The 19,667-nt window shown below is 39.5% G+C and overlaps 6 protein-coding genes across 7 annotated transcripts; 5 read left to right on the top strand and 1 right to left on the bottom strand.

Annotated features, from left to right (window-relative positions):
- Positions 1–1,153: 1,153 nt before the first annotated feature.
- LOC18992775 (protein sickie) lies at positions 1,154–1,915 on the top strand. The gene has a single exon (XM_006416212.2). The coding sequence runs from the start codon at positions 1,205–1,207 to the stop codon at positions 1,910–1,912; it is 708 nt and encodes a 235-aa protein (XP_006416275.2). The 5' UTR covers positions 1,154–1,204; the 3' UTR covers positions 1,913–1,915.
- A 157-nt stretch (positions 1,916–2,072) lies between these two features.
- Positions 2,073–5,998, bottom strand: LOC18992774 (SWI/SNF complex subunit SWI3C). Its single transcript, XM_006416211.2, has 9 exons — positions 5,822–5,998; positions 5,130–5,663; positions 4,359–4,897; positions 3,896–4,253; positions 3,721–3,794; positions 3,458–3,543; positions 3,282–3,349; positions 3,012–3,196; positions 2,073–2,910 (listed from the first exon to the last, which is right to left on the bottom strand). The coding sequence occupies exons 1-9, from the start codon at positions 5,835–5,837 to the stop codon at positions 2,329–2,331; spliced, it is 2,442 nt and encodes an 813-aa protein (XP_006416274.1). The 5' UTR covers positions 5,838–5,998; the 3' UTR covers positions 2,073–2,328.
- Positions 5,999–6,336: 338 nt separating this feature from the next.
- Positions 6,337–8,018, top strand: LOC18992773 (N-glycosylase/DNA lyase OGG1). Its single transcript, XM_006416209.2, has 3 exons — positions 6,337–6,998; positions 7,285–7,495; positions 7,590–8,018. The coding sequence occupies exons 1-3, from the start codon at positions 6,355–6,357 to the stop codon at positions 7,794–7,796; spliced, it is 1,062 nt and encodes a 353-aa protein (XP_006416272.1). The 5' UTR covers positions 6,337–6,354; the 3' UTR covers positions 7,797–8,018.
- A 187-nt stretch (positions 8,019–8,205) lies between these two features.
- On the top strand, positions 8,206–10,298 carry LOC18992772 (proteasome subunit beta type-3-A). 2 transcript variants are annotated; one of them, XM_006416208.2, is made up of 7 exons: positions 8,206–8,354; positions 8,455–8,636; positions 8,731–8,838; positions 8,958–9,047; positions 9,376–9,460; positions 9,726–9,820; positions 9,918–10,298. In XM_006416208.2, the coding sequence occupies exons 1-7, from the start codon at positions 8,349–8,351 to the stop codon at positions 9,964–9,966; spliced, it is 615 nt and encodes a 204-aa protein (XP_006416271.1). In that variant the 5' UTR covers positions 8,206–8,348; the 3' UTR covers positions 9,967–10,298. The 2 variants fall into 2 exon arrangements, with proteins under 2 accessions (XP_006416271.1, XP_024008198.1); XM_024152430.1 differs by lacking the exon at positions 8,206–8,354 and having other exon boundaries at positions 8,449–8,636.
- A 129-nt stretch (positions 10,299–10,427) lies between these two features.
- Positions 10,428–11,219, top strand: LOC18992771. Its single transcript, XM_006416207.2, has 2 exons — positions 10,428–10,525; positions 10,628–11,219. The coding sequence occupies exons 1-2, from the start codon at positions 10,428–10,430 to the stop codon at positions 11,217–11,219; spliced, it is 690 nt and encodes a 229-aa protein (XP_006416270.1).
- Positions 11,220–12,212: 993 nt separating this feature from the next.
- Positions 12,213–18,502, top strand: LOC18992770 (kinesin-like protein KIN-7C, mitochondrial). Its single transcript, XM_006416206.2, has 23 exons — positions 12,213–12,552; positions 12,656–12,753; positions 12,863–12,952; positions 13,106–13,158; positions 13,408–13,473; positions 13,554–13,607; positions 13,932–13,991; positions 14,111–14,189; positions 14,473–14,540; positions 14,673–14,735; positions 14,871–14,975; positions 15,054–15,158; positions 15,367–15,474; positions 15,563–15,697; positions 15,809–15,976; positions 16,110–16,280; positions 16,477–16,674; positions 16,840–16,980; positions 17,072–17,194; positions 17,328–17,378; positions 17,470–17,517; positions 17,603–17,860; positions 17,940–18,502. Exons 1-23 carry the CDS (start codon positions 12,284–12,286, stop codon positions 18,135–18,137), a joined length of 2,709 nt encoding a protein of 902 aa, XP_006416269.1. The 5' UTR covers positions 12,213–12,283; the 3' UTR covers positions 18,138–18,502.
- Positions 18,503–19,667: the final 1,165 nt, after the last annotated feature.

Genomic DNA, 19,667 nt, shown 5'->3' with positions numbered 1-19,667 from the left:
AGAGAGATAGTTGGAGTCATTTAGCTTCAAGGTTACCACCTGAGTGATGGACAGAGTTGCCGGAGTAAAGGTTGGCTGAAGGAAGGTCGGTGGACGAAAAAGAGCCACTGGTGGGACGAACGGCGGAGCCGGCGCTGGGGTGACATTTTCGACAACCGGAGGTGGAGTTGGCGTGGGAGTAGGTGTTGCAGCGGTTGGGGTTTCAACCGGAGTGGTTGAGCCCGCCGCTGGCTCTGATACCATGTTAGAAGTTTCAAACTTTGAGAATATGAAGAAAGAAGCTTATAATTTCATTGATTCAATCTTAACCCTATTACATTGCATTCTCATCCTTTATATACAAGGAGACATAGAACTTGATAAGCCCTAAAGGGAGAGGCCAGGTGGCTTGATCTTAACACACTGACAAAGCTTCGAACCGATTCACGGTTGGGATTGCAAATGCCTTTCCGTACAGCAGGTCTTCATTTCCTAGGCTTGTCCTTGTTTGTCTTTATCAGCTTTTGAGTGTGAAGATCGTTGCCGTATTGTTTGAAGTGAGGTGAGTGATTCTTGTGGTGGGCTGGACTCGGACTTGCATTTGTTTTGGCCCATTACGATCTGACTCGAACCAGATTCAGTTTGTCCTGTTTTAGCTTCGAGAACAGAGGATTTCTCTTCCATTCTGTGAGTTGGCGTGCTCTGTCTAACAACCCTTTTGTGTCGTTAAATTGTTGTGTCAAAATAATTACATTCCTCAAGCAACAAGATTAATTTTGACTCTTTTTTTTCTTTTTTCTTTTACAGAGGACAATTATTGACTTTCACTCTTTACCAAATTTTCAGTTAATATATATATTAGTATATAGAGAATATTATCAATCACAAAATTTCACGTATGTTATTATTAGAGTCAGATTTGTATTTTTTAATCAATATGTAGTAGTATATTACTTTTCACAGAAAGAGATTACCTTTAATATTAACTATTGAGATCTCCGAAAATGTGAAAAGATAAAAGTGTAATTAAGTACCTAGATACTCTCCATATCCACGTAAAAAGAAGGTTTGGATACACAACCAATCTATAGAAAACATAAATAAATTCTGTCAACAAATTCGTTGAATCTTAATAATACAAGTTTTGACTTGAAAAACTGTCAAAAAACTGGCTACGTCCTAAATATAAATAATTGATCAAAACTATAAGTAGGTTGTTACATCCATGAAACTAAAAAAACGCTTATTATTGTTGTTATTACATCTTTTCAAACTAATCGATCAAAATCAAATGGTAGATGGTGAAGGTTCTTTCAAGAGACCCGGAGCTGTGCCTTTTAACTGGGAGATCCGACCCGGTGTACCCAAGACCCGAAATACCCAACCCGATGACCCCACTCTCCTTCAACCTCCCAAGAAACTTCCTCCTCTCCGATTAAAACAACTTCCGCCGTCGAATCAGCCATCTCCGTCTTCGCCGTCTTCTTCCATCATATACGACTCCAAAACCCGCCCGGCCTCTCCCTTTGCTCCTCCTTCCTCACTATTCAAGCTTAAGCCGCATCCAGATTCTGACCACCACTCTTTAAGACCTCCGACTCCATATTGGCGATTTTCTTCACCTCGAGCCGGACTCGATTCCGGTGACTCTTTGCGCCGGTGGCGTTTTCTCAAGTCATTGGTTGGGTTGAAGAAGAGTAAGAAAAAGACGGGTGAGGAATCGACATCATCTGATTCTGACATTTTCTATGAATCGGAGACGACGTTTTCTCCGTCGGAAGGTTCTAGCCGGGGATCGGTTTCGACGAGGCGTGGTTCGCCGAAATCGTCATTGTCTTCTCGTCGTGGTTCGCCTCTGAAACGGCATCAATCGGATTTGAGCTCTTACGACAAAAAAACCATTTTAATGATGGCTCGTGATCGCCTCGCTTAGAAATGAGAATATATATTTATTTCTTCTCAAAGTCGCTTAGAATAAGGCTTTCTTTTTTGCAGCTGAAAAATACTTTATAAGTATAACGTTACATTTGTGGACATTTGTTGACCAAACACTAACGAACTAAAACCAAATTAAAAAAAGTATACAGAATCGATGTAAGATCAGTTCAAATGATTTTATGAAATTTACCAAGGTTTGGGAAGAGATACAGGAATATAGATTTTGGTAACTGTTTAATTAACAATGATGTTTCAGAAACTTTTTGATACTACAAGATACTAACTTAGAACAACACTAACGGGCTCGTCTCAAGGCCAATAACTTGGCTCCAAATAACCCGGGCAAAATAAAATATTGAGACTGATATAAGCTAAGTAAGCTAAATAAGCTAGAGATGGGGTCTTAGACTCTTAGTTTAAGCCTAAGCCAGACCCGGAGCCAGAACCCGTGGTAGACCTAACCATCGGGTGACTAAACGAAGGCTGGTTCATGGATGCTGCTGCACCTGCAGGGTTATTAAGTTGGCTGTTGCCAAACATGACATTTGGTGAAGCCGTTGATCCTGCATTCGTCTGTATCGCATTGAGAGGCAATCTCGGGCCAAATGAGAACGCTTGTTGTTGTTGTTGTTGTTGTTGCTGTTGCTGTTGGCGTGCCATGAACTGCATCTGCGCATGAACTTGTGGGTTGTTGCTGAATCCCGGGATGATGCTTGGTTGAGAAGTGCAAGCTGAGACTTGCTGTTGCTGCTGCTGCTGCTGCAGAAGAGAATTGATGTTGTTACCACCCGTGGATAGAGACATGCCTTGGAGATTATTATTATTATTATTAGTCTGTGGAGAGATTCCTCCAGCTGATCCGAATCTTGCTGAGAGCATTCGTGCTCTTTCTGCAGCAAATCTCTGACGGGTTTTCTCTACTTGTTCGCATTCTTTCATCAACAATGTTTCTATCTCTGCAAACTGCTTTAGCTTCAGCTCCATCCTTTTCAGCTGTGGGATGATTCAGTTTTTTTACTCATATATCAGCAAACTGAAGAAAATATCGACAATACAAAGTTATCATCAGCAAACTGATTCAACTAGCTATTTACCTGGTGATTTACGATATTTGCAGAAAGCCTTTGGATCTCGCGTTCCTCATGATCCGCAAACAGTTTTGCTTTTGTAGCTGCAGCTGATAGACCAGCCCTAAATGCTGCCATAACCTTATCCTGTGGCAATGGAGTCTGAGGTTCTGCTCCGTTTTGGCATGCCGTTTTATGTACTCCCGAGTTTTCTTTTACAATTAAAGCTTAGAATTAAAATACAAAAGACGCACAAAATATATGATTGTAACGAGAACAATCAAGCAACTGACTTACCATCTAGCTGCTGATTTTCTCCATCAACCAAGCTAGGTTCTTTTCCTTGCAAGCCGTCAGATTTCATCCTTGATAGATTGACAAGTTTCAGCCATCATAGGATTTATAAAACAAGAACTCGAAGGAAAGCTACAAAAAAAAGATTTAAAATGGATAGGGATCACGAGTACACTAACCTATCATCCTCAGATAATACCGCGAGGGACTCAAGGGCACAGGACGCAGCAACTCGAGGTCCAACAGCTGATGCCAAAAATGCAACCTAAAATGTTTCGGTATCAGGATCATCATATCCCACACTCACATATAATAGAGGACCAACTCTTTTCCACTCTTAATTATGAATACGATACAATTTAGGTCTCAGGTCAATCGATTTATGAGATCATAAGGATAATGAGAAGAGCATATGAATTCTGCAGCGAAAAAATTCACAAACCAATGCCATAACCGGATTCGGAGACTTCACAAAAGGAAGCTTGATTTCAGTGTCAGAATCTTGCTCAGAAGATCCTGCAGAAGCAAGTCGACAATGAGATTGGCATGTCAAAGAGCATAACCACAGCCAATAGTTCGCAGCTAAAAATTGTTTGAGGTGAAGAAAACAAAATCACCTGGTATAGTCCCATTTGAATCTCTTCCTTTGTGGTCATATCCATTTGTAGGGTTTGCCGAATTAGTTACATCTGTAACCTCAAAACTATCCAAAAGACCATCCTCCACAGGTAATCGAAGAAAATGAAGAATGCATTGAGCTTTTGATTTGGAACCAACATGCTCCGCAATCTGAACCCAGTTTTCATTGTAGAGTTCCACAGCTTCAAGAAGCAAGAGAGTTTCCTGATCAGTCCAACTGTCACCATCTTGATCGCCATAATCTTTGGTTTTATCCACTCTTACAAAGTCAACACAAGAATGTCCAACAACAAATCTTGCATGGTGAAAACAATCAGAGCATAAGAGTATATCCCCCTGTAAAGTAGAGATGATGACCCTTTAGTTTGAAGCTCTAATATCCAAAACAATAAGCAAGATAAAGGTTGCAATCTATCATGAAACACAAAGAACACTAGGAACCTTCTTTTGCGATTGGAAGTACACAGTTGGAAGCGGTCGAGAACAATGGTTGCAATGGCTTTCGCATAGGTGTTCACGAATCCTGATGTCCAAGTCAGGGAGGTCACCATCCGAACATGACAAGGATGAATAGACTTCGGCTGCCTTGTGTCTACAGTTGGGCTTGTCAAATTTGATCAAACTATCAATAGATGTTAAAGCAGCAGATGGTACATGGATCTCACCATTTGTATCCTCCCTAACATCTAATACATCCCTAGAAGGCCCAGGATGACCTTCGACAGTGGCACAGTAATTAATTATTCCCCAGTGATCAAGAAAACGGAAAACTCGTGCGAAATCTTCAAAGTCAACACCATATACCAATCCTTGGCAATCAGAAATCGCCAGTGTCTTTTCAGGGTTATCCAAGTATTTTGAAACGATGGCGTTCCTGAATTCCATATAACTTTCAGGTGTACGATTTGGCGATTTTCCAGAGAAGAATCGGGGCACCACTTGCCTTTCAAGCCGATCCACTGTGTTTGGTGCAAACCAATCTGCTCAAATGTAATACCAAAGGTAGAAGAATAAATTAGAGCATATCTGAGCCAGAGGACTAGATGAACATAGCACGAGGATATTTAGAAGGACATCACTTGCATAATCCATTAAAGGTGCAATTCTGATATAAGACACCTCGGGCTATGAGAGTGAAGAATCACATGTAGGACACTTAAAAGTCTTCAAAGTTATATGCAAATTCATGAATTGGAGGACAAGGAAACAAACCTGAATGCATAGGCAAGACATGAACGAGATCCCCAAACCGTTTAACAACTCCTTCTCCTTCCATAATAGGTGGTGGAGAGATAACATAAGCCGAAGACGATCCATCACTTGTCTCAATATCAAGGGACGGATGATCAGCCGGTACAGTAGATAACGCCTGCAATTGCCCAAACGAAATATTCTCCAGAGCTGGAAGCGAGCCTTGCCCTCTAGTCTCCCCTATCAAACCAGCTCTCTCAGCCGCCACAAGCGCCGTTACAGACGCGTGTGGCCGGATCACCACGCGTCTGACCACGGAGGGGAAGTCAGAGATGCGCGCACCGGAATCTTCCACTACCTCGCCATTACCGGGTCCCGGATCCGGAGTTGCGCCGCCGTTTTGCTGAAGCTCATCGGCATTATCAACGTCCTCCATTTCGTCGTTGTTGTTGTTGTTGTTCTCCTCCTCGTCTTCCTCCATATCTTCCTCCTCTTGCTTCGGCTTCCTCGCCAATAAACCACCTCGCTTCCGCCGTTTCCATTTCCCCCTCCTATCTGCGACGGAATACAAAAAATGGAAAATCAATTCATCCGAATTCTCACACAGTCTAAATACCCGTAGATACGATCTATGTGGAGAATTCAAATCCCAATTCGAAATTGGGATTTTGAGGGAGAAAAAAGATGGAAAGTCGTTTCCTTATGCAATCTACCTTCAGAAGCTGGCATTTTTGTAGGTGAAGAGAGAAAGAGAGAGATGCGAGGGGCTTCTGATTCGTGAGAATTGAGTTAAAACGTGAGAAAATTGCTTTCTTCGTCCCTCTCCTCTCTTCTATGCTCCGAGTCGCTCTCGTTTCCAGCTCTCGAGCAACACAGCAAATCTCCTTGGAATTTCTTTCGCCATTGTCTTCGCTAGTCTCTGTAATTTATTCATTCTCGAGGGCGACCTAACCTTCTCGCGAAACAAGAGGGTTTGGAAGACGGAGGTCTGACTTCGAAATTCAAGCATCGGTGACCAATCCGATTCTCGGTTTAACGTTCGGTTCAGAAAATACAAAAACCAATCAATTGATCAAAACCAATATTAATCGGTTTAGAATCGATTATTTGGTTCCGGTTTTTATTTGGTATGAAATGAAATCTGTTCAATCAAAATCGGTTCAACCGGGCCCTCCGATACAATTGGATTGGTTATATTAGTTGTCCGTCGAGCACGAGTGGTGTGGTTCCGGTACAAGTAACGGCGATGAAGAGATCTCGGGCTACGTCTCCACCGTCGATCTCTGCCGCCGCGAAACCACCACTTACCCCTCCGGCCACGCCGATTCTCAAACAGAAGCTCCAGAAAACAGGAATACCAAAGTGGTTCCCGCTGAAACTCACCCAGACGGAGCTCACTTTGCCGTTAACTTTTCCGACGGGTCAAACATTCCGGTGGAAACAAACCGGAGCGATTCAGTATAGCGGATCGATTGGTCCTCACCTCGTCTCTCTCCGACAACGTCCTGGAGACGACACAGTTTCGTACTGCGTCCACTGCAGCTCAAGCCCTAAAGCAGCAGAGCTCGCGCTGCTCGATTTCCTCAATGCTGAGATCTCGCTAGCCGAGCTATGGTCTGATTTCTCGGAAAAGGATCCTCGTTTCGCAGAGCTGGCGAAGCATCTCCGTGGGGCGCGTGTTCTGAGGCAGGATCCGCTCGAGTGTTTGATACAGTTTTTGTGCTCGTCGAACAATAACATCGCGAGGATTACGAAGATGGTGGATTTCGTATCGTCTTTAGGGTTGCATCTGGGTGACATTGACGGATTTGAGTTTCATCAGTTCCCATCATTGGATAGGTTATCTAAGGTTTCTGAGGATGAGCTTAGAAAGGCTGGTTTTGGATACAGGTAATGATTTTACTGCCTGCGTTTCAATGATTTCATCTAGTGGTTTCTCATTATCCCAGAAAACAAAGAAATGTCAGGTTGCATCATATTGAATTAGCCATTTAGGATAAAACTTTGCTTGAAGCTTATACACGCCTATGTATTCTGACTCTACTCTGTTTGTTGCCAGAGAGATTCTATAGCACTAAGGCTAATGTTTGTTTTCGGCTAGATAATTGTTTCATAGTGCTTTGTTCTGTTTTCGGCTATCAGACTCTGATTTTGGTTACAATGTTGTGGTGAGCAGAGCGAAATACATAACAGGTACAGTAAGTGCTTTGCAATCAAAACCAGGTGGTGGCAATGAATGGCTTCTGTCTCTACGAAAAATGGATCTCCAAGATACAATTGCTGCTCTTTGTACATTACCAGGCGTCGGTCCAAAGGTAGCAGCTTGCATAGCTCTGTTCTCTCTTGATCAGCATAGTGCCATTCCCGTTGACACACATGTCTGGCAGGTAAGAAAATTCCACCACGGTTTTTTTTTACATCGTAATCACTTAGTTTGAGATGACTGAAAGTAGCTCTTTTTTTGTTTGGGTAATGAATCAGATCGCCACAAGGTACCTTTTGCCAGATCTTGCTGGTGCCAAACTGACGCATAAACTCTGCAGCCGAGTGGCAGAAGCATTTGTGAGTAAATATGGGGAATATGCTGGTTGGGCTCAAACATTGCTTTTCATTGCTGAGTTACCCGCACAAAAAGCTCTCTTGCAGTCTTTTTCCCAGTCCCATGAAAACTCTCACAAGGACCTGTAGTTTGCTAGACTCAAGGCGGCTTCTCACGGTGTGCAAATTCTCCAGAGCTAAGAATCAAGGGCAATTCACAAGCTGATGCCTATGTTGTAACATTTCCTAGGAAATTCAAACCTTGATTTGTACTTGTTGATTCTTCATTCATACTTCTAATTGTTTGTTCTCTCTTTTCAGATTTCTTATATCGTAGTGACTTTGATTAATATAAACACAAACAAAATCCAAGTACTGTACATTAGTTTGTTTGTTTCCTAACACAATTTGGTTAATGAAATACCTATCATGATAATACAGTCGAAGTATGTTAGTAGATGAAAATTTGTGGAATGCTGAATTGTATACAGAACATTGTATACCAGCAAGACCATTCTACTAGTTTTTCAAGCCCATAATTGGCCCAACTAACTATATTGAATTGGGGGAAAAGAAATCTCGGCTGGAGTTTCTTCCAAGCCACCGTCGACATTAGTCTCTCTCTCTCTCTCCTCCGTCTCAGATTTCTTCTCCGTTCGGAAAAATCTCTAAATTTCACTTTGCAAAACCCTGAAATTTCCGATGTCGGTAAGTTGATCAGTCACAGTCCCTTGTTTGAATTTCAGAAACTCTATCACTTGCCTTTTTCGTCAAGTGATGACTTATCGATGTTTTGGTGGCGATGCAGATCTTCGAGTACAACGGAAGTGCCGTTGTGGCCATGGTGGGGAGGAACTGCTTCGCCATCGCCAGTGATCGAAGGCTCGGTGTGCAGCTACAGACTATCGCCACTGATTTCCAGAGAATCTCGAAGATCCACGATCGCGTCTTCATCGGCCTCTCTGGTCTCGCCACCGATGTCCAAACGCTGTAAGCTATCGTGCAAGCATCCATATGTTCAATTGCTTCTTTTCTTTTGTAATTTCTTAAAGATTTTCCTTTTGGTTTGTCTTTGGGGTTGAAGGTACCAGCGCCTGGTGTTTCGTCATAAGCTATACCAGCTTCGGGAAGAGAGAGACATGAAGCCTGAAACTTTCGCCAGTCTTGTCTCCGCCATTCTTTATGAGAAGAGGTTGGTGCTGGTACTTCATATCAAGTTGATGTGATTCATTAGTTACCAGTGTTGAATTTCGATTCTGGGTAGGACTGATATGAATTAGAAAGATAATCTGAGTGGGTGCTTCGTTTCAGATTTGGTCCTTACCTATGCCAACCTGTGATTGCTGGCTTGGGAGAAGATGACAAGCCTTTCATTTGCACCATGGACTCCATTGGAGCCAAGTAAGCTCATATCCTATCTGTTTTGTAGGGAAGTAGTTTACCTTATTTAATGTTATCTAGCTTGGATAGTCTAGTGTGAATAACTCCAGTCACTTGTATAGCTGTTTCGTGGATGTAATTTGTGTTTCTTATGGTTGGGGGTTTTGTTGGAATTGTGTCTAATGAATCGTAAATGCTCATGATTCCGTTTCTTTTTCATCATGTTGTTTATACTGTCTCTTGTGTTCGCTGTTTTGAAAATGAGTTCTCCATTACACTTGCATTTTCTTATGTTGCTTGATATAATAAACGGCGGACATGTTAATACTTGGTTCTATTGTAAATGCAGGGAGCTGGCTAAAGATTTTGTTGTATCTGGAACTGCTTCAGAATCACTGTATGGTGCCTGCGAAGCAATGTTCAAGCCAGATATGGTTAGTCCACGAGCATTATTAAATTACCGCAATTATGCGTTGAAGTTTTTGCAGGTTTAAGGTTCAGTGTTGTATTGTGTAAGAGTAGAATCTTGAACTGGTGTGAAATTAGGGTGCATAACACTCGTAGAAATCAGAATAGCCATTAGTTTTCTCTAGGATTTCTTCAATTGTCCCTTTTGACATGAGGTGTTTAAAAGTTTTATCTTTTTAGTCATATACCATATGTATCATAAACTCTGGCTTAACAAAATTAAATTATCAGGAAGCTGAGGAACTGTTCGAGACGATTTCACAAGCACTTCTGTCGTCAGTTGACCGTGATTGTCTGAGTGGTTGGGGAGGGCATGTCTACGTTGTGTAAGTTTCTTCTCTATGAGTTTCTTTTTGTCTTGCCAAATTTTTGTGATCCAAAATTTATATCTTAAACATACTTTCATGTTGATATGTTGTCCAGAACACCGACCGAGGTTAAAGAGAGGATCCTAAAGGGAAGGATGGATTGATCTGACTCACCATCATCATCATCTGCTTCTATCCAAAGTTGTTTTTCGCTGTAATCCGGTTTTAAGTAGAATATAACCTTCGCATCCCGGTTTAATCATAGAATCATAATTCCTTCTCTGAAATGATGGCTTCTGGATCAATGTTTGATTTCCCCTCTTGGACGGATATTTTCATTTCAATTCGTAGGGTTAACGCCTGTAGTATTGTACTCACTGGTTTTCTTTTTCTTTTTTAAATGTTTTTCACGAAAAAAGAAAACAGATATCGTGGGAAAAAAAAAACAGGGAAAACTGAAAATTCTCAGTAACTACTTGATCAAAAGCAGTTACAGTGGCCCCCTCTTTCTCAAACCTCTCTAGTTTCTTGTCCTAATTTGACCAAAAAAAAAAAAATCTCTGTTTTGTCTGTTTATCCACAAGTAACACCTATCTAGTATAATCCAAATCGGAAGTTGGTGGTGATGGGGGACATACTGGACTCGTTCTTCACCGGTTTCTTCCATTCTATTGGGAAATTCTTTGGTTCTCCGCTTGACTTTCTATCTGGAAAATCTTGCAGGTAACTATCAATTTCTATTACTCACAAGAGACTATATATTTCTTTCTTTCTTCTTCAAAGTTTATTGATTTGCTTTTTTCGGAAATTTCTTACTTAAAACAGTTCGGTTTGTCCATCGCCCTGGGATTTCATATGCTACGTCGAGCATTTCTGTGTGGCTAATCTTGCGAAAATCGCGTTACTCCTAATCTTATCCTACTTCTTTCTATTCTTAATCTACATGTTATACAAAATTGGCTTTTGGCATTGTATCATATGCGGTTTCTTCAGACTTTTGTGGGCTTTGATCTCTTGTTGGTTCTACATTCTTAGCTATTGCTGCACTTTCTTCTGCTACAATCTGCTACACTCTAAACGCAGAAGAAGACGCAGATATACAGAAAATGATTATGATGATGATATTGATGATGATGATTATGATGACGATGATATTGATGATGATGATGGATCGTTCAGATACCAAAGATCGAGACGAGAATGCAGAAAAGAAGAACGTCTTAGAAAGTCTCTGAGGCCAAGAAGCCATCGTGTTAGAGTCGGTGTGAGGAAACACCATCGTTCTGATTCGGGTTTGAGCCAACATGCTGGTGGTGTTGGTCCGATTCATGGTATTAGAGTGAGCAGAGAGTCTAAATTTGTCCGTAAAGGTTCAAAACGCATAGCTCGAGTACATCATAGTCCTCGCAGAGCATGAAAGGAAGGATGTCAGTCTTCTTAATACATCATACATTCCTTTTATTTTTTTATTTTTTTGAGGAAATCAATACCTGATTCTTGAATCCATTGGCTTGGATATAAGATCATTTCATTTTATCATATCTGATGCATTCAATTCATATATACAAAAAAAAAATCATATTTATGGTACTTGGGCTCCATACTGCTTCAGGGGTAACAGCTAAAATATGTGATGGTACGCAAAGAGGACCACATAACACACAAGTTTGTGCAACGTATATTAATTGGTCAACCTATCAATTGTTTCAAAATTCACAAAACAACAAAAACAATCTCTAGTGAAAAGCTATATAGTATCTTTCTTTCATCGATTAGTCACTTTACATCAAAATGGGATTTTACTAACATGAACCTTGTACGATGTTCTGCTCGATATGTGCAGGCACAATCAAAAAGAAGAAGGTAGAATACACACACATATGGACATTTTCACTATGGCGACTTGTAATACTCTCCACTGTTTTCTTGGCGTTATTCTGATTCTACCCTCGATAATGACGGTTAGGTGAGGACAGTTTCGTTATTTACATTTTTACTTGCAGAATTACAAAATCATGTTGCCCTGTGCCCTGAGATAAACATTACCAAAAAATGTTTTTTTTTTTGTTCTTCGAAACAGCAGTTTTTGATTTCAGAATATTATTATTTTTGGCAGCTCAGCAAATTATTTAACTCCTTTCTGTCAGTTCAGCAAATTATTTAAGTTTTCTGTCCATGTGATAATAATTCTTTAGCATTTTTCATTTCATAGTTGCAGAGTTAAAAAAAAATATTTCTAAGAATTGTTTTGTAACCAATTAGGTAGCAGTACTTTAATATCTGAGGTTATTTCCGTCAGTTAATTATGATTTTTTTTTTTTTGGAGGGAGTGGGAAAGAAAAAATCGATATACAATATGACGTGACCTCCATTGATTTCGGCGAACAAGCTTCTTCCCTCTCTCCCTCTCTCTCTCTCTTTCGCTCTCTCTCAAATCTCTCACACTGTCTCTTGGACCATTCCTCTCACTCTGCCTCCAAAATGTCTGCTGCTAGGTCACAGAGATCATCCATGATCTCTCCCTCCCGTCCTCGTAGATCGCCGGCGAGTATTCCGACGAAACGACCGGAAACTCCTTCCTCTCAGTTTTCTCCCTCTCCGGCGGCTTCTTCGAGTCCACTCCTACGTTCTAGTCCAAGTCCGTCTACCTCCTCCGCCGATCGGACATTCGCCGCCGCCTCCGGTACGGCTGTTACTTCCTCGAAACTGAAGGAGAATATAACAGTCACGATTCGCTTCCGTCCTCTCAGGTTAGGTCAATGTGGTCTGCCACTGGGATTCCGATTTTTGTTTTTTTTCGAATTCAGATATGGTGATTGGTTCTATTGACACTTATTTGGTATTGTGAAATAGTCCGCGAGAGGTCAATAATGGAGACGAGATTGCCTGGTATGCAGATGGAGACTACACTATTCGGAACGAGTACAACCCAGCTCTTTGTTATGGCTTTGGTTTGTGAAAATTTATATCTCTCGTTTATAATTCTCTAGAAGATTGTTACACTGTTTAAAAGCATTTTTAGTTCATCAAAGTGGTGAAGTTTTATTTTGTTTGCTGCAGATAGAGTCTTTGGTCCACCAACCACAACCCGTCGTGTTTATGATATTGCTGCTCAGCAAGTTGTTAGTGGGGCAATGTCAGGAATAAATGGTATATTCATCTCATCTCGTAGTTTCTTCTCTAATGGCTCCAAAAGAGAACTGTTTCTTATGCGTTGAACAGTGTGATATTGGGAGGGCGTCAAGTCAACTTAGGTGCTTTCGAAATCTTTCCCCTGAAATATCCATTCTTGCTCATTTGCAGGTACTGTGTTTGCTTATGGAGTTACTAGCAGTGGGAAGACTCATACAATGCATGTAAGTTACTAATATGTTTTTCATAACTGTCTTAACCTTTCTTTTGGTTGGCTTTGTTACTCGAGTAGAATACATATTGACCTACATGTGATACTCATCATCTTTAGAGATTTTGTGCACATTGAGATATAGATTGTTATCCTTTCCCGTCGTTCTAATTAGGAGTTACAGTAAGTTGTTATATTGGTATTTTACGAGTTCAAAAGATATCCAAAGGTGTTTTCCACTAAAGATAGATTTTGCATTTAGGGGGAGCAAAGGTCACCTGGAATAATTCCGTTGGCGGTAAAGGATGTATTCAGCATTATTCAGGAGGTGATAGGTTACTCTTTAGTTGTGTCTTCTTAAAAGGATTTGGCACTCTCTTCTTAGCTAATTTTGTTTCAGCTATCCAGACACCAGAACGGGAATTCCTTCTTCGTGTTTCATATCTTGAGATATACAATGAGGTATGTTATGTTTTAGAATCTATTTGCATGACCTGCTTGTAATACTAATGGTTTCCAAAATCTTAATGGACTTTTAATTTAAAGTTACCTGGAAGCTTAGTGGAATGCTATAGGTTTTAGTCCTCAAGTTCGTTCTTGTTCAAACCTTTGATAGTGAGTATGCTTTAGGATGGAATTTCTATGAAATTGTTAAACTCATGAAACTGCAAAGAGACAGTTGCTGTTTGTTCTAGACTTCTAGAGCGGGACCAGATTTCCAGTTCCAATTGATTTCTTGTATAATCACCTAGTGCACGATTTGAAGGTCTTTAATCGTTCTTACAGGTCATAAATGACTTACTAGATCCGACGGGGCAGAATCTAAGAATACGAGAGGATTCTCAGGTAATCGGTGGATTATGTTTGATTGAATTCTGATGTTGGGCTGTGCGTCTCATTTTGTTTATCCAAGCTTCAGTTGCATCGTAATTTTCAGTATTATTAGTGCGTGTTTATGTTGATAGGGCACATATGTTGAAGGTATTAAAGATGAGGTTGTCTTATCCCCTGCTCATGCTCTATCCCTCATAGCATCTGGAGAAGGTATAAGATCTTGAAGTAATATAAGCGTCAGCTCATTTTTCACTTGATATAGTTTCATAATTATGTTGCCAAAAAAAAAGAAATTGTTTCCTTCAGTAACTAAAAAATTATGTGTTTTATGTTCATAATCTTCTTCGCAAGGGACTTTTTAGACCGTGTAGTATTATATTATTCAGTATCAGTTGGTTGTCAGCTTTTTCTTCTCTTCATAAGGCCATACGTCTCTTATTTTTGTTTTGTTTGGTCTTGTGATTACACTTTTCCTTTGCTGGAATTACTGCAGAACACAGGCATGTTGGTTCAAACAATGTCAATCTTTTTAGCAGTCGGAGCCACACAATGTTCACCTTGGTAAGTCTTATTGCTGAAAAGTTTACTTGTCTCTATCGCATTTACTCATACGCCTTCGGTCCTTAGTAATGTGCCTCTACAATTGGGCGCTTTCTTTTCCTCTTTCCCTTAGAAGTTTATTGTTTGTTTCAGACTATAGAAAGCAGTCCACATGGAAAGGGAGAGGACGGCGAAGATGTTACTCTCTCTCAATTGGTAATTAGACAGCTCATACTGATTCTGCTATTGTTTATTAAACCATTTCACATTTTGTTGCTGAGAAGTGTATTCAGTTTGCTTTCCTTATCTAACCTTCTGGTTCCCTAATATCTGATTCTGGGTTTGATGCAGCACCTTATTGATCTTGCTGGATCTGAAAGTTCTAAAAGTGAAATAACTGGACAGCGGAGGAAAGAGGGCTCTTCCATCAATAAAAGTTTACTTACCCTAGGCACTGTAAGGAAGTTTTCTTTCAGTATTACTTTTTTATCCTCTCTATTTTAAGCGTGACTAAACTTCTAATATCCACTTCAGGTTATATCTAAATTGACAGACACCAAGGCAGCTCATATACCCTACAGGGATTCTAAACTTACGCGTCTCTTGCAGTCAACACTTAGTGGCCATGGACGAGTATCAGTAAGTTCCCTATATTGTTCCTTGATTAAGTTAGTTTTTGGATTGGCCCGTCAAAATAATGGTTTTTTAAAGAAGTTTCTGAAGGCCAGGTGTGTTTTTTTGGTTGATGAACTTTCATTTGATGACATAGCTCTTTTTCTAGAAATCAGGTTAAAGTAAGAGACTGTTGTATCGATATGGCTTTCTTACCCCTCGAATTTTTTTCCAGCTTATTTGCACTATCACACCTGCATCCAGCACAAGTGAAGAGACTCACAACACACTGAAATTCGCTCAGAGGTGCAAGCATGTTGAAATCAAAGCTTCACGAAATAAGGTGCATTTATGTTATTGATGTCTCTGATAAACTGTTTTTAAACTCGCTAGAGCTCTCGTCTTAATATTTTTAAACTGTTTTTATGTAGATTATGGATGAAAAGTCACTAATCAAAAAGTATCAGAAAGAAATATCATGTTTACAAGAGGAGCTTACACAACTGAGGCATGGGGTTTCTATGTCAACGTCTAACCAAGAAGATTTGGCTGATCGAAAACTTCAGGTTGGTGTATGCAGATAGTTCCATCTGCACACAAAAAAATGCATTCTCCAGAAATAACGTGCCTTGCTTTCATTGTGCTCTTTCTCATATTCTAAACTGAAATCTGGCCAGGTTAAACTCCAGTTAAGGTTGGACGAGGAGGATGAAGCTAAGGCTGCTCTAATGGGAAGAATTCAACGATTGACAAAATTAATCTTGGTTTCAACAAAAAGTTCACTGGAAGCAAAATCATCTGTAAAACCTGACCATATATGGAGGCATACTTTTGGAGAGGATGAGGTTTGTATTTTAATTTAAATATGTTTGAGGATACCATTCCATCTTGGTGCCGGTGGAATAAAAATATTTGTTTTTTCAGCCTTACGTCATGCATGCGATAGTGATGTATAACTTTACACCATGGTTTCCGCAGCTAGCTTACTTGCCCGATAGAAGACGGGAGAACAATGCTGATGATGATGCTAAAAGCACTGTTACTGAAAATTTCAAGGAGCCAAGAGATGGAACTAGTAGTTTAGACGAGATGACAAAGGACCGGAAAAAGACTAAGGCTCGTGGAATGCTTGGCTGGTTAAAACTGAAAGTAAGTCTACCAATCCTCGATCCCTCTGCTGTATCAAAATGTATATGTGGAGTTAGTATGATGATGTGAACTGATATTAAGAATGAACCTATCTAAAATCATAAAAACTTATTTACATGCTCACGATTTTAGACTGCTTTGGAAATATGATTCATGTCCTGTTGAACAAAAGGCCCATAATATATATATGCTGCAGAAATCTGATGGTGTGGCTGGGCCAGTGCTGACTGATGGTAACCAGTGCTCTGCAAGTGGATCTCCTTCATCTTCCTCTAAGGGCTCACAAACAAAATCAACCAGAAGAGAAAATGCCGCAAATAACAAGTCTTTTCCAGAAAGAACTGTTGCAGGAGACTTGTTCAGTGCAACTGTTGGACCAGGAGACCCTTCTCTGGTGAGTGAATATTGTTCCACAATTTTCTTGTTGCTTCTCTAATTCACTCGAAAAAATAGTGATGTCTGATTCGTTATCTGTGGAACACCATATCTGGCTTTTCCTAGATTTTCAAGTGGTCATTCTTGTATTTACTGACATAACCAGCAAAACGACATACGACAGATTGGAACCACTATTGCGGATCAAATGGATCTTCTTCATGAGCAGACAAAAATACTAGTCGGAGAAGTAGCATTGCGTACCAGTTCATTGAAAAGGCTTTCCGAACAAGCTGCTCGCAACCCTGAAGATGTCCATATCAGAGTGAGCTTTCCGTGTGATCTTTGCTTAACAATGCCCAAATTATTAGCATATTAGCATAGTGCTTAGTTCATGCTTGCATTGTCGACTGCAGGATCAAATACAAAAACTGGAAGATGAAATCAGTGAAAAGAAGGATCAAATACGTGCGCTCGAGCAACAAATGATTGGAACTTTCGGAATGAGTCATACCACAGACTCTCTTGGAATGTCCCAGGTAAATCATAGATGATGAAGAAATCAGGAGTTGCAATTTCTCCTCGTCGTTATTTCATTCAGGATTATCTGCCTATATCAATCCAATTCAATACACTCCTTAGATAATGATTTCTTCTGTCTGCTTGATATAGGTTCTGTCGAAGCTCACTATGCAACTAAATGAAAAAATCTTTGAACATGAGGTACTCATCTTCCTTAATTTCTCTATGACTTGTCAATATTTTAAAATCAGATTTGGTGACAATGTTTTCGTTATGAAACACCCTTTTCAAGATAAAGTCTGCAGACAATAGGATACTTCAGGAGCAGCTCCAGATGACTGTAAGTTAAAAATTCCATGTATTTGCATAGTCCTAACCATTTGAGATTCATAAGTCTGAAGTTCGTTATTACCTAATATGCACAGAAATCAGAGAACGCTGAGATGCAAGAGACGATCATCCTACTAAGGCAACAACTCGATTCGTTAGCCGAGAGGCAATCAACATATACACAGCAAATCGTAGGAGACGAATCATCAGGGAAGAATACTGACAACAGAAATGGTGAGGAGTCAGAAATCTACTCTGGAGCAGGAACACCGACCAGCGTGATGAGCTTAAATAGAGTATTTGCTCAGGAAGAGACTAAAGAGATCAAAGACGAGACAACTCTCAACTCTCAGGTATCTTTCTCTTACAGAGTTTGCTCGTTTCTTCAACTGTCATTGTGCTAAACATGTTATTGGGTTTTTATACCATTAGGCTTTGGAAATAGAGAATTTGAAGAAGGAGAAGATGAGACTGATCGAGGAAAAAGATGAGTTTGGAAAACTTAATAAGAAACTCACAGAAGAAGCTTCTTATGCTAAAGAATTGGCGTCTGCTGCAGCAGTAGAACTCCAGAATTTGGCTGAAGAAGTTACCAGACTCTGCAATGAAAACGCAAAACTGAGCAGGTGAAAAAAAGGTTACAAGCCTCTGTTGTTGCTAAACATGACTCCAGCTTCAAGATAATTCTGCAAAGTGGATCATCATCATTGACCTTTAATGCAAATTTTAGACTAGTTGAAATGTGATGATGAATGCATCAAAGGGAGAAATGTTCTTGGATATCATGATGCTTCGATCTCCCAAAAGATAAAGATTCAATCCAGACACAAAAAAGTTGGTTTGTATTGCATCGATCGCCTTTGAATTTAACGTCTGATGACAAACACATTTGTAAATATTCTCACAAGAATTTGTTTTTCTTGCACTTTGTGACTACTGTTTTTGTATGTTCTTCTTAGGTCGAACCGACCATGTTGCAACAAGTCCAATTATTAGTTATTCAGAATTTAGCTTATATGTAATTGATTGGATCTTTGAAATAAGCATAACCAAGCGAAGAGGAAGATCTCTTACATATTCTTTTAGAAGATCGTAATTCAAAGTTTTTGTCCAACCTAAGTAGATTATTAGATTTTGTATGTACATAAACAAAGTTTGCTAGGAAAGAGTTTTTTTTTTTTCTCTTTTTATGTAAGGCAAATTAAGCATTGGAGTGATGATAATGAAGATGAATCATATTGTTTGTGAAAAGAAAGAGGGACAGAGTTCGGTTGAATTTCCATCCATAATCCAAAAAATACCAAAAAAAAAAAAAACCCACAGGCTTTTTCTTTTCACCAGAACCACTAATATTTTTCTATACCCGATTAATATATAAAATAAAAACTCATAAATTTTCTCATCATCATCTTTATTCTATTTCTTCTTTAAGTAATTGTTTCTCGTTTTCTCTCCAAATTGACAACGGTCGTTACTCGTTTTCACCTAACAGTACTAGTTTCATATGTTGAATCCACATTTGCGTATTGTAGTATTCACATAATCTAAGAATTGGATAAAACTAATATCAATTGCACAACGCTTATGTCACATTAATGCGCGTAAAACACTTGGCATTGAAAATATAAAAATTCAATAGATTGAAGATACAATTATCAGTTTTAAGACTTCGTCATTAGTGATAATATCACATTTTCATGAAACTCGGCAGTCTTCATAGTGGTTTAGAATCACCACGACTTCTATATCTCCTTTTCCTTTTTTTTTTTTTTTGAATAAATTTAGGTTTGGTTCTGTTGAGCATTGATCAAGATACAAGATTCATGATTCCTCTCTTTTAGGTTAACCGTCGTACTTACTACTACAATGTTAGGGCTTTTAAAGGAAGTTTTCAACGCCACGCGCGATATGGACGTGCTTGAAGTTAACCTTATCATATTTTTTTCTACAATGTTGAAAAATAATATGTTGACAAAACTATCTTCATCATTAAGCAATCCATGCTCTCATTGGAGTCTTTTCTATATCTAGTTGTCGTCAAAAACAAAAACAAAACGCAAAACTACAAAATTTAAGCAATTAATTATTGATGAAACTCACAAACAAAATTAATTAGACATTGAGTTCTCGATACAGAAAGAAAGAAATTTGGTTATCCAA

The sequence above is a fragment of the Eutrema salsugineum genome, unplaced genomic scaffold (assembly GCF_000478725.1).
Source record: "Eutrema salsugineum unplaced genomic scaffold, Eutsalg1_0 scaffold_5, whole genome shotgun sequence".
Lineage (NCBI taxonomy): Eukaryota > Viridiplantae > Streptophyta > Magnoliopsida > Brassicales > Brassicaceae > Eutrema > Eutrema salsugineum.
Note: the sequence above shows the minus strand (reverse complement) of the source record. Positions and strands in the feature narration are given on the sequence as shown.

Coding starts and splice junctions, on each gene's coding strand:
- LOC18992775 (XM_006416212.2), top strand. CDS start 1,205: ATGAAACTAAAAAAACGCTTATTATTGTTGTTATTACATCTTTTCAAA.
- LOC18992774 (XM_006416211.2), bottom strand. Junction 4,898..5,129: donor TGTCTTGCCTATGCATTCAG/GTTTGTTTCCTT, acceptor ACATTTGAGCAG/ATTGGTTTGCACCAAACACA. Junction 4,254..4,358: donor ACTTCCAATCGCAAAAGAAG/GTTCCTAGTGTT, acceptor TCTACTTTACAG/GGGGATATACTCTTATGCTC.
- LOC18992773 (XM_006416209.2), top strand. CDS start 6,355: ATGAAGAGATCTCGGGCTACGTCTCCACCGTCGATCTCTGCCGCCGCG. Junction 6,999..7,284: donor AAGGCTGGTTTTGGATACAG/GTAATGATTTTA, acceptor TGTGGTGAGCAG/AGCGAAATACATAACAGGTA. Junction 7,496..7,589: donor TTGACACACATGTCTGGCAG/GTAAGAAAATTC, acceptor GTAATGAATCAG/ATCGCCACAAGGTACCTTTT.
- LOC18992772 (XM_006416208.2), top strand. Junction 8,839..8,957: donor GCCATTCTTTATGAGAAGAG/GTTGGTGCTGGT, acceptor GCTTCGTTTCAG/ATTTGGTCCTTACCTATGCC. Junction 9,461..9,725: donor CAATGTTCAAGCCAGATATG/GTTAGTCCACGA, acceptor TTAAATTATCAG/GAAGCTGAGGAACTGTTCGA.
- LOC18992771 (XM_006416207.2), top strand. CDS start 10,428: ATGGGGGACATACTGGACTCGTTCTTCACCGGTTTCTTCCATTCTATT. Junction 10,526..10,627: donor CTATCTGGAAAATCTTGCAG/GTAACTATCAAT, acceptor TACTTAAAACAG/TTCGGTTTGTCCATCGCCCT.
- LOC18992770 (XM_006416206.2), top strand. CDS start 12,284: ATGTCTGCTGCTAGGTCACAGAGATCATCCATGATCTCTCCCTCCCGT. Junction 13,474..13,553: donor TATTCAGCATTATTCAGGAG/GTGATAGGTTAC, acceptor TCAGCTATCCAG/ACACCAGAACGGGAATTCCT. Junction 17,861..17,939: donor AGACAACTCTCAACTCTCAG/GTATCTTTCTCT, acceptor TTATACCATTAG/GCTTTGGAAATAGAGAATTT.